Source organism: Pyrgilauda ruficollis, unplaced genomic scaffold (genome assembly GCF_017590135.1).
Source record: "Pyrgilauda ruficollis isolate IOZ18807 unplaced genomic scaffold, ASM1759013v1 scaffold63, whole genome shotgun sequence".
NCBI lineage: Eukaryota > Metazoa > Chordata > Aves > Passeriformes > Passeridae > Pyrgilauda > Pyrgilauda ruficollis.
Window position 1 is genome coordinate 2,952,534 of NW_024528044.1, and position 12,866 is coordinate 2,965,399.

General features: G+C 36.3%; 1 protein-coding gene across 3 annotated transcripts in view; it reads left to right on the top strand.

Moving 5' to 3' along the window:
* AKAP6 (A-kinase anchoring protein 6) overlaps positions 1 to 12,866 on the top strand; it is a 212,372-nt gene that overhangs the window by 184,910 nt on the left and 14,596 nt on the right. For all 3 annotated transcript variants that reach the window (XM_041484100.1, XM_041484101.1, XM_041484102.1), the window contains exon 12: positions 235 to 450. In XM_041484100.1, coding sequence (XP_041340034.1) covers positions 235 to 450 — 216 coding nt within the window. The remainder of the gene's footprint in view (positions 1 to 234; positions 451 to 12,866) is intronic.

Consider the following 12,866-nt stretch of genomic DNA (forward strand, 5'->3'; position numbering starts at 1 on the left):
ATGGTATTTGTTTGAAGAAGACTGAACGTAGTGTTAATCTGGCTGTGCTATTAAGGTTAAGACTGTATTTATCTGAAAATAAAACACTAAGCTTTGACAGAAGTATGGGAATTTATGGAAGACCTGAAAAAATATTGCAAGACAGAGATTAAACACCACTAAATATCAGATAATAATTAATGTTTCAGTTTGCAAAGATTCCATGCTGACATCTGCTGTTTGTCTGTCCTTCAGTCTCTATGCTCTGAGATCAGGCAGAGGCGCCGTGGGGTAGCCTCTGTGCTGCGATTATGCCAGCACCTCCTGGATGATCAGGAGACCTGCAACCTAAATGCAGACCACCAGTCCATGCAGTTGATAATCGTAAACCTTGAGAGAAGGTGGGAAGCCATTGTCATGCAAGCTGTCCACTGGCAAACCAGGCTACAGAAGCGATCGGAAAAAGACTCGGTGAGTAATGCTTTCTTTAAAAAGGTCTTGTGGGATTTTTTCATGAGAAACACTTTTTCGGCACAAAAAATACATACCCATCTCTGAGTGTTTTCTTCGGACAGAGATGCCATTCCTAGTCTTTACTGTCTACAAGTGAATCTTCAGTTTTTCACACGGTATTGTATGGACAACATTGTTTAATAATATAAACTCACATATACATACTGTCTTTGCTGGATATTTAATTTCATCATATCTGATTCCACCCAGTAAAAAAACCAATCCTCTCCTTGTGCTAAGTTGCTCAGTACCTCACAGAACTTGGCCCAGAGACATATTTCACTGATTGTAAGTATATTTTAGAAAAAGAATTTCCTGTGTAACTGAGACTGGTTTTAATTAGCATCCCAGCAGTAGATGTGTATTTCACATAGATTGCCATGAGTATGTGATTAATATACAATCCTCTGTTATTTAAATATAAGTAAAATGTAGAAATTTGCTTTTATCTCAAGGAAATGATTCCTAGGAGGCAAAATAGCACTCTGCTTAAACCATCCATTAAGTGGCATGAATTAGATTGGTTTTCTACAGCATAAAACTATATTACAAAGCAGAGGGAATTAAATAATCCCTACTGTAACACCATTGACTGTAACAGATGAATTGGCTCAGCATGTCTTGTGCAACTATCACACTGCTAAAATCTGTGTACTGCAGCTACATTGACAGCAATGTGTGTAGTTCCTATGTAGTTCATATACTGAAGACTCTTAGTGAGATTTGGGAATAAGTGATATATTTTTTTAGGTTTTTGTTAAGCAAAGCAAAGGAAAAAAATCTTGACACTTCCTTCTTAGCAACTATCTGACTAACAGTGAAATACTACTTTTGACTTCTTTTTTTTAAAGTTCCTTTACAAAAATAACAGAAGCTATAATTCTCTGGTTCAGTTAGGGTCCTACAGTATGAAGATACATAAGGCATTGTTTAGAAACTCTTGCAGTTCCTGAGTGAAAATGTATTAGTCTAAACAGCCCAAGAAAATGGTGAGTTAGTGAGAAAGATGCTGTGAACTGGTGAAGGTAATAATAGTTGCTTGCCTGCCTTTTTCAAAATTTATAACATAGAAATGCTCCTCTGCTAGTTTGTTTTACTTGCTCTTTTGCTTTAGGTATTGATCTAGAAATGGGACTCGATGAAGGAAGAGGTTTGAACAGACTGTTAGGACAAGTCAAAAGGGGCTCTGTATGAGGCAGCATGGAAAGAACTCTTCTCTGAAAAGCGGATGTAGTGTTACCGTTGGTTTTATCAGCATGGGATTTGTAAACTGGCCATGTAAAAAATGAAGATAATTGAGACTGTGAGAAAATGTTACAGAAATTTCAGTGGAATTAAACAGAAAAAACAGAATTAGTGAGGATCCAGAAAGCAGCTTCATGTAAATTGTAGGTAGGAGTTTGAAACAATACATTACATTTAATTGAGAAGAAAGTAAAGAAATAAGACTAAAGCCGTTTCAACAGTTGCAGAGAGTCTTGATGGTAATGAGTCTGGGAGAGCAAGAAATGAGAACAGAAGTAAAAGAATTCATCAATGAAATAGGCTGGGCAAGTGAATGTGTTAGAAGATAAATATGAGGCCGAGGAATAGAAAAATTGATAAAGAAAGAAAATACAGTAGCAGAGATTTTTAATTCTCTTGAGAAATGCTGGTTATGTTTTTGGGATAGTTCCATCTTATGAATATTTTTAGTCATATTATTAATGTGTTGCAGCAATACCTCTAATAAATTTTGTTAGTGCTACGCAAAATGTTTAATGATCTGATCAGCAGTAGAAGAACAGTTGAACTTTGGAGCTTCAGAAATAAGTATGTGCAGTATTTAGGCAACAACCAAATCAAAAAACAGCTCTCAGAATCCTGACTTTTTTTTTTGTTAGAGACTGAATATTGTTGGGTCTGTAACAGCCCAACAGGGAGTGAACCACATTCCAACTGTGTTATCTTAAAGGTAAAGTATCACAAATCAGCAGATTTGGTTTGGTTTGGTTTTTTTTTTAGTAAATGTTTATCTCCTATTTGACTTGGAACAGAAAGAAGTTGCATTTTTGAGATATGTTAGAGAGTGCTGACAGAGGTCCAAGTTACTGTAATGAGCACATATTATCCTCTTTTGCGTGTAGGCAGTGGCTGTATGGAAGCAGTTGTTCTAAATAAACTGTTAGGAGGTAATTAGACCTTGGTGCTGCTCTTGCAGCAGGAGTGGAGTCTTGTGTTTCTCTTTGGGATTGCAATCGATCAGCAGTTGAGGCATGGTGAGGATATGAGTACAGAATATTACTTGATATCTGGAGGCTTGGAACTTCACAAGGTACCTGCTGCTTTGTTCCCACTTTGCCTGAGGTGGTCTGGAGTTATTTGCTGGGCTGAGCTGACTTTCACTGGCTGAGAGGAGTATCATTTTTTCTGCTGAGAAATAGCAGCCATTTAGATGGCTGCTCATGATGCTCATCCATTTTTCACTGTGGACTGTTTTGTTTTGGAACCTCTCATCTTAGGCTGCTTTATAATAATACTTCTTTTAAGTATGTCAGTATCTACAAGTTTCTCTTGCTGATAAAACTATGCATATTCTCAACATTTAAATATGCTCCAGCCACTGCAGGATTCATGTTTCTTTGACTTTCCTTGCCTGAGTTGGCATGTTCTAACCTTCTTTTTTACTCAGTTCCTGTGCAGTCATTTCTTGGGTAGGTACCAGAACCATTTCTTCTGCTGCCGTATCTCTTTGTATTTGATGGTGTGCCAGTCTTGGCACACAAACTGTATCCCTTGGTAACAAGTCTGTCTTTGTGGTTGCCCACAAAATACTGTAATTTATGAAAACAAATGAGATGTTTTTATAGCCTGATGGCATCTGACTCATTCATGGCATCTGACTTGCTGACAGTAAATAAGATATCCCAGATAATTGTATAGCCTCAGTGCAAGAGTCACTTTCATCTTCTACTGTCTTCTAATTGTCTGCTGGGATCTTCCTTTGTCCCCTTTCTGCTCCTTTTTACATTCATTCACTTATCTGGGCCACTTAAAATGTTACAAAGGTATGCTGGTATTAACTACAGAAAACTTTTATGCTTCTTTTGAATTGTCTTCATTTAGGGTCTGCAGCAGTTTTTAGTTTTGCTCATCTTTTGCAACAGTGGGCACCATAAGTTTACAAATAACAAGTTATTAACAAGTACTTCATGCACCTACAGGTAAAAGCTCATAAACAAAAAGTTCTATGTAGAATGTGAAATTTTCAATAAGAATTTCTCCAGAAAGATGAAATATTATTAGATTCAGTAGGTTAATCTAGCTATATAGAATGAGGTATTCATAAAATAAAAAAAACCTCAGAAAACTGGAAGCAGTCCTAATTTGTTTCAGCAAAAGAGGTTTTTATCTCCCCCATCTGTTTGTTTTCATGGGGTTTTTTTTTTGTTTTGTTTTTGTTTTGTTTTGTTTCTTTTCTAGTAAATTCTTTTCATCCAGATTTATCATTCCATATTTTGCTGATATAATGTTGTATATCACCTTAATTTTAACTTCAGGATTACACAGATGCCTTATAGCTTGTCTAACAAGACCCTGCTAGCAATCATCTTAAAGGAAAAAGAATAGTGCCTGGCAATTGCAATAGCAATAGCAACCATCTTCATTTAACTAAACTCAAAATTGCCATCTAAAATTCCTGCTCAACAGCTGGAGAAGCTTTAACTCACAATGCACTTTGCTTTAGGAGGTACAGTCTACTTGAAAGACTGAAAAGTTAAAAAATGTTTTTGGGACAGATTCAGTCATAGTTGTTCCCATAAATTAAGTCAAAGTGCAAATATGTAAGTTGTTTTCTGCAATTTTTTTTAGATTTTTTGCTCAGCCAGTGCTATATCCAATGCAAATTATGTGTTTAACCTCAATGGATTATTCCAGCTGCTACAGAGGATTCCAATTTGTGTATGTCTTGCCCAGATCAGGTATGTCTCTGTATAGAAAGCTGCAATGAGGTGACCATGGAAATTGACTTTTTTGGGACAGGGAGAAGGAGAAAAAAAATGTGGTTTCTAATGGATTTTACTTTAGCTGCAATTCAATATTCCTGCCTGTTTGGTGAGTGGAGAAACTGCTTTTTGTCCAGAATGCTCATTCATTAAATGGGAAACATACCTGTTTTATGGAGCAGACAATTTCTTTTCTTATTCAACAGAGAGGCTAATTATTGAAGGGACAGTATTACTCATGCATTTAAAATGGAGATTTTGAGCTAAGGCAATTTGGGTTAAGGTGCCCTAATTTTCACATTGTCCTGAAAGTGTCTTAAATATTAATTCATCTGATCACTGAGTTCACTACTACACCTCATGAAAAAAAAAAAAAATTATTTCTCTTTTTCTGAGTCATCTTATGTGTACATTACACTGAAAGTCCAGTGGAACCTTCATCTGTATTGGCTTGAAAGTATGCTGTACATCCAGCCACATAATTGAAAATAATAAGGCCACAATAAATGGGATGGCCTTGGGGTATAACACCCAAGGGATTCAATTGGTGTCGCTTTGTATCAATGTCCATGCATCATGGTAATTGAGGTAACATAACCAATTACCACATTTTAATTAGAGTTGCAAGGACTTGGGAAAATCTGCAATGGTGAGACAGCTCACTTGAAAAAAAAAGAAAAAGAATAAAAAAGAAAGGCACTTCTTTCCATAAGCTTGTTTCTTAGGAGGTAAAGAGCCTGCTTAAATGGCTGTTCAGGATTTTTACCCAATAACCTCCTGGTCTCCTTCTTTATGATGCATTTGGGAAAACAAATTGTTAAGCTATACTATACTGCTTCTGATTTGGTATCTTTATTCTTTTACTCTATTTATCTGTTTCTGTGATGCTTTCTGGGAAAGAAAACAGTTTTTCATTATGTTAGGCAAGGTGTCTCCACTTCTCTACATTTATTTCACTGGTGCAATATTTTTTCAACCCATAGAATGACACTTGTTCTAAGCTCCAAAAACACATACTAACCCCCTTGTTTCAGGGGTGAAAAATGACTCTGTCATTGTTCAGTTATTTGCTCAGCAGTTTCACTAAAAAAACTAGGTTTCTAAAGGTTTCTTATTTCATCACAAGCCATCATTTTGTAAGGTGAGTCCTAGCTAAAAATTTTGGATAAAATTTAGAAGTTCATCAGAAGTGTCTGGCACAGCAAAGTACTGAGAGATGATTAACTTAATTGGATGAGAAGGGCACACTACATATTGTAAAGTGCTGAACAGCCATTACATGATCTATCCATTTCAAATTATTTAATGACTTATGTTTTTGTTTTGGTGTTGGACCTCTTCCATATCATCTATGACAGTACTGTCTTGATGGCTTGCATTTGCTCACTTTGGTGCTTCCTTAAAATATTCAATTTTTAAGTGAGTGGATATTTGATTTTAGAGTTTGTAATATGATGCACCATCCTCATACTTGAGGTGTGTGTGCTTTTGAGCTTCTGGGTTGCATTGCATGACTGATTTGTGACATGAAATAATTACCCATAGTATCTAAAATATAGTTACGCAGATGCTGAACCTAGCTCTAGATTTTTCTTGAACTTAATTGAAGATAGGTAATACATCCCACATTCTCAAGAATATTTTTCCACTAAAAGCTGATTATTGCTGAGAATGTGTTTCTCATAATTTTCTTGAGGACCAGCCATAGTTATGAGGGCAGTCATCATGGCAGTGCACAGAGTCTGGATGATCTGATAAAACAAAACTGGGAAAACCCTTGTTGTTGAGCAGATCTTAGTAAAAAATTCCAGACCCAGTCAACTTTAGTCAAAATTCAGATAAATATTGTGTTACATTCTTATATTCTTGAAAGAGTCTCCTGAGTGGTCACCTGCAACAGTAGGTTTTTAGAGTGAATAGAAAGAAAAAAGAAATATATTTAAGTCTTTCAAAAGAGGGCTTTGCTCCATCCTCAGAGACTGCAAATCTTTCTGTCACAACTAAAAGTATGAGGTGAAACTCCAAGGATGAAACACTCCCTGTATTTCACCAATCTGCTGTATCATTCCACCGTTACCCTCACTCTGGCAGATGTCATGTTTTGCCACAGCTTTTATAAAATGTTGGGAAGTTCAAACTCATAACCCCAGCCAAACCAGACAAATTCTCAGCAATAATCAACTTTAGTGGGAAAAAGAGATCTTCAGAAACTGGAAATATGATGTTTCCAAAGCACACCAATGCTGAAAGAACTGTCAAACACCGTTTAAACAGCAAAAATACCTCATTAAAAAATAAAAGCTAAAATGGTTAGGTTTTAATTTTCAAGGACAGAGGTCTTCAAAAGAACTTACTTCCTATTTAGGCACTTAAGTAGGGGGTCAGATATTTAATAGTGCTCACCAGACACTGATTCTTATTGCAATGCATTGTGTTCAAATTACAGGATGAAGTCAGTGTTTTATTTAGATGCCTAATATCCACTAATCATAAGTTCATGATTCCGGCCAGGATTGTTTTAAAAATTACAGTTAAGGGAATTATGAAAGTCACAAACTTGTGATTTTTTTAGTTAATTTAATGACTTGTTGCTCTGCATGTCTAATCAATCCAGTTCTGCAAGGAGCAGTATATGAGTGAATTGAGGCTAATGTTCAGATCTCTTTTTTCCAAGAGTTTTAAAACAAAATAGTTTTTAGAAAAAGAGGAAGAAACCTTATTTTCTGATAGGTTGCACTGCAGTTTTTCCATCTTAATGGGGCCTTCCATATTGGATTATAGGGCCACAATACTTATGCCACTATGGAAATATATTTGCAGGATCTTCAAGAAGTATATGCATAGTCAGTATCTCATTGTTCACTATTATAGGATATTCTAGGAGCTGCATCAGCTCTAAGTAGACAGGAATACAATTATTCAATTTATTTTAAGTACAATTATTTCATTTATTTTAAAAAATAAATGAAAATAACTAAGGTAAAATTATTTACTATTTTTTCTTAACACACAAAGGAAAAGGTACCCAATAAAATTATCAGTCAGGAGATTTAAAACAATCAAAAGGAAATATTATTTTCATGGAGTGCATAATAAAAATGAAATTTGTTCCTACAGAATGTGAAGGATAGCAAAAATACAAACTACTTCAGTAAGTAATCAGAGAAATTAATGGAGGAGACATCAATTAATGCTTATTAAATTCCAACTCTGAAAGTTAGCCCACAGGCTGACTTCTCAAATTTGGGAGGGCAGCTTCTATATCCTTCTATATGTTTGAGGGTTTTCTAGCTTCTCCGTAAACATTCACTACCAACCACTGCAGGAGATGGACTCAGCTGAATGGACTGTCGATCTTACCTAAAATGACTGTTGCTGTTTGAAAGCACATGACCTAGTAGATTTGGAGGCCTACCTATGCTATGTGTACAGTGAACAAGTTTTACAGTATGCCTAGAGAGTTTTATTGGTATTTGGAGGGGGTTTTGCTATTTCCAAAAGCTGTACCGTAGCTGTTTAGGTAGCGTGCTTTCACCAGAAGAAAAATTTCCAAAATGTACCCACTTAACAGTTTACCAAGACATTTCTAGCATAGTTTTTCTGTAAAACATACAGATATTATAATACATACATCTACTTAATATTTAAATATGCACATACATTTATATCAGAGGTGCTATAGTAATACCATAATACACAATAAATAATAAAATGTAAATCATGAGCAATGATGATCTGAGTTTCATTTCTCCTTATATGTAAGACATTCGTGTCATTGTTGTAGCTCTAATCCGTATCCAGGTCTTCGTGTTTGGTGTGTGCAGTAATATGTAAATTACCTAGCCAGCTGCGTTAAGCAGTGTTTGTTTATTCTATTTCTTTTGGCATAGCATACAACTGAATTTCTGCCAAAAATGTGGCTGCTTCAGGGAACACTGTTTGAGTCGAAGGAAGTTTTGAAAGGAAAGATATATCATGAGTTTTTACTCTGTAAAACAGTATAATCAAAAGAAACTCTGTTCATAAAAAAGACCTGTATTAATGTAAAATAATGAGCTTGTAAAATACAATGAGCAAACAGAATCTTTTTAGAACACCCTGTTTACATCGACTTTGTAAACAAGAATACAATACTTAGAGGCAGTGACTTCTTTCATGTGTGGGAAGCATGACTAAAAGTGGTGAAATGTGAAAATGGAAAGTTTAAGAAAAAATTATTTTTAAATGGCATATTAATATCCCCTAACACATAGAGTTAAGTGCATTTAAATTTAGAAACCAGTGACGTTTAAATGTTAAAAAATTGCATTAATGATGCGAGAGCTATCTACTTACACTTGCAGCCCTTTCAGTCTTGTCTGACACTTCCTTTTTTATCCAGCCAGCTAATTTCCCCTCCTTTGTGAGGAGTAACTGTTTTCACACTAGTGCTTACACAGCAAGCCTCCTCATTGTTTCATGGTTAATTATCTTCTTGAGCTTCACCTTCTCAAGCAAGGGAGAAAGACTGGGCCTCCCCGCAGCTCTAATGAAAGCTAAGTTTGAGAGATTCACTTCGTGAATAAATGCAGTGTCTGATCTACAAACATAATAAATGAGTTCCTAAACTTACGGAGTTGCAGCTCATTCAGCAGGTTTACTGGTTTACTGAACAATTCAGAAAGACACTTCATTCTAAAAATCCATTTTGATTTTTAGAAGCAAATATTGTTTCAGTGTGAAACAAAACACCATAAACTGTTCCAAAACTTTGAAGCACTGCACAAAAAGTACATGTCAAACATACAGTTTCAGTAAAAACCTGAGCACCTGCATGAAAGACTTAGAGCTCTATGCTGCATATTAACAACACTTCTACTGATAACATTAATACTAATAGCCCTGTGCCCCTCAGTTATTACTTTGTAAACTCTTAGTATTCATTGGATTTTTTGTGCCTGACCAGCACTGAAAATAGTCGTTGTGGATAGACTGAAATCTTCAACTTATGTTTTGATTTGAGCCCAAGTTTAAGCAGTGTGACATTTAAAATAAACTCACCTGTAACAGAAGAAAGTTGAATAATGGCAATATAGTGACTTTGTAACAGTGAATTACTCCCCATTGTAATTTTGTACTCTGTGTGACTAAGACAGGCATGTATAACCACCTCAATAGCAAGATATAGTTGTCTACTACTTTGGCTTCTTCCAAGTGAATTTCTACAAAGTTTGCTTATATCAAATCATTTTGCAAGTGACCAGACCAAACGGTGCACTTGAAACACTGCACGGGACCTATTGAATGTACTAGCTTAGATTGGAAATTCCAGTCCTTTTTTCCCAGCCAGCTCCAGAGCTGTGTTGATATCTGTTATATAGAGAGAGAGGTATAAACATCATCACTTACCAGAGAAGGTGAAAAGAAAATAATCTGGAACTTCAAAGATGACATGATCTTGGTGAAAGAGCTCTGCCTACCTAGGGACTGCTTATATTTGGAGATTAGGCCAGTGTTTCTATATTGCAACATTTGAAGAGCAGCTTTTCTTAGATATAGGCTGTGTAATGGCAAGGAGCAATTGTGCTGTTGTAGCCTCAAAGTGCTTACCATTGTAATTTTGATTCATTGCCAGAACTCCCTGCCATTTACTGACAACTGTGGTGTTTAACTTAGCACTTGGAAATCCATAGGTGGGCAGACTGTGCAAGTACTTGTAATATACAGTATTCTTCTAGCCTTTGATTTAACAATACTTGCTTATTGTCTCCCATCAAGTTGATATTTTAAATTTACAGATGGTGAATCAATTGCCTCAGGAAATGCCAGAGCTGAAATTGCAAAGAAATTGCATTGAAAATTCAAATAAGGGGGACAGGGAGTCCATTCTCATTGATAATGTGAATTTGGTGGTCTCTCAACTGATTCGGAAGAAGAAACTGATGATAGGGATGGGTATTTTTCATGCAGTCCTGTTATTCATAAATAATAGATAAAGTCTCCCTTTCCAGTATACTGGAAGAATTTTTTATTTAGAAATTCAAGTCTCTCTATTCCAGCTCTTCATGAGAAAACTTTCTTCCTAGGTTTCTCCTAAGGTCAAGCTCCCAAGGGCTTATGTCCTGCTCTTTTGTACCTTATATCTGTCTGTGTTTCTATGGTGATTCTCACTGTTCAGAGTTTTTCACAAACCCTCATTTCTGCTGAAACAAAGCTCTTTAAAAAAGCTGTGATTTTGGTGTCCTGATGTGCCTGGTCTAGATTGGAGATGGCTATTGCATCTACTGAGTCCATTCATAACATCCACTGAGTTGTTCTGATTTTACTGAGAGTACACTGTTAAAGGAGTACAGTTCCAATGTAAATGACACTAAATTGAAATTATTATTAACAGCAGGCAGGCCTCTTAAGTAGTATAAAGAGAAAGCAACAGTGATTTTATTGTGCCACTTTGTTTTGTTGGTACAAATTTGTTTATGAGCATTTAAATGTGGAATGCATTTGATTTGGCATTAATTTGATGTTCCACAGGTTCCCTGGTTTTTCTGTATATTTTATAGTCTTAACTATAAAAAAGCTATTTGTGTCAAATTCTGATACTTTGCATGGATGAACTCCCACCAACTTGCATGGGCATGTATCTGAGGTGTAGTGCCAGGATTTGCTCTGTTGTGTGTGTGCATGGAAACATTTTGGTTTTAGATAAAGCCAGGAATGTTTTTCTAAGAGTTTCATAAAGGGCTTGTGATAGCTTATTGAACAAAGAAAAACATATATTTCTCTGAAGTAAAGGTGAGATACGAAATGACATTCAAGGGCAAAAAATCCTGTCATGTAACCTCTTGACAGATGAAAAGAAAGCTACAAAGCAGTAAAAACAACAGTTGGTAAAATATGTCATGTAGCCAGGTTTTCTCATCACAAAAAAAAAGCCCAAATACACAACTTGGGATATAGGTCTGGGATTGTAAACCTATTTGGGTGACAATATTACTCAATATGAAAATGTTATAGATGTTCTTCTTTCTAGTAACATCTAAAGGGATTCTTTAGCAAATAAGAAAGACAGATGTTAGAAAGGATATGGTGGCAAAAAAGGAAAATGCTTCTTGAGAGGATGGAAAACAGATAATGGGTAGGTCATTAACAATGATCCTTTGGACACAGAGCAGGGACTGAACTCATTGAGTCCTTGCTTTTGCCTTGATCTGTGATCAAAGTTAGTTCCTGCAGGCCTTCTGCTGACATGGCTCACCTTCTGTTTCAGCCTGTCTTGTACACTCCAGTGTGATGTGTGAGTGAAGTGTGATGGAGAGGCTGGAGCCTTTCACTCTTTTGTCCATCTGACACTGCAGGCAGCTTTCCAAGGGAGTTAGAATACCCTCAGAGGACTCCTATGCAGGCACAACTGACCCCAGAATTTTACCTAGCATCAAGTGACATAGAAATAGCAGAAGAATGCTTAGAGAATGGACATTTTCCCTGACTTCTAAAACACTTCTCCTACTAGTAGGAGTTAATAGTTTTCAGCTGGGCATCCTCTTAAAATGCCACTGCAGTTATTTTACCTGTTGCTTAGAAGGTGTGCCCACAAAGCTGCTGCCATGATAAAGAAAATCACCTGTTTTAAAACCTAGGTATGAAAATAGTAATCCTTTAGACTGCTATTTCTGAGCATTATTAGAGAACTTCAAACATCATCATAGAGACCTGAAAAAAGGTGGAGTCTCTGTTGTTCCCAGCTCATACCGAGACCCTTGCAGGTGACATGCATGACTGCAGAGGGCAGAGGCAAAGTCAGTGTCCTTCCTGTGGTTCAGGAATCTGTGCATACAACCACCCATGTAGGACCCTGGCACTACCTGGTCACTACCTGGTCACTACTACATGACCCCTAGAAGAGAAGGAGGAACTCTGCATGTGCAGGATTGAGCATGTAATGACATCAAGAGAGGCAATAATAACTGTAAAATGCAGTCAGAGATTACCACAGATTTAGATCTTATTTGCTCAGGAAATAAATGTGTACTTGCTTTTAATTGCATTTCTAATAAATATGTAAGTTCATGTATGTTTCTTTCATGCTTTTTGATAAAGCATGCTGCTTCCATATATTCAGAGAACATATTGTAATGTGTAGGCCACTTTGGTGTTATTCACAGGGAATATTATACATATGCATATGCTTATGCATATTAAAAATTGGTGGTGGGAAATAGGGATAGTTTTTTTGATGACTGTGATATAGGGAACACCATTTAGAAAATGAGTTTAAGTGAGGCAAAGGTGAAGTGGCACTGTACACGACTATTTCCCTCAGCAGAAGTACTTGGCATGCTTGCATTTTTCAAAAGACAAAATCATGTTTGTCTTCCTTGAATGTGCACACATTCCTGGAGGTGGGGGATG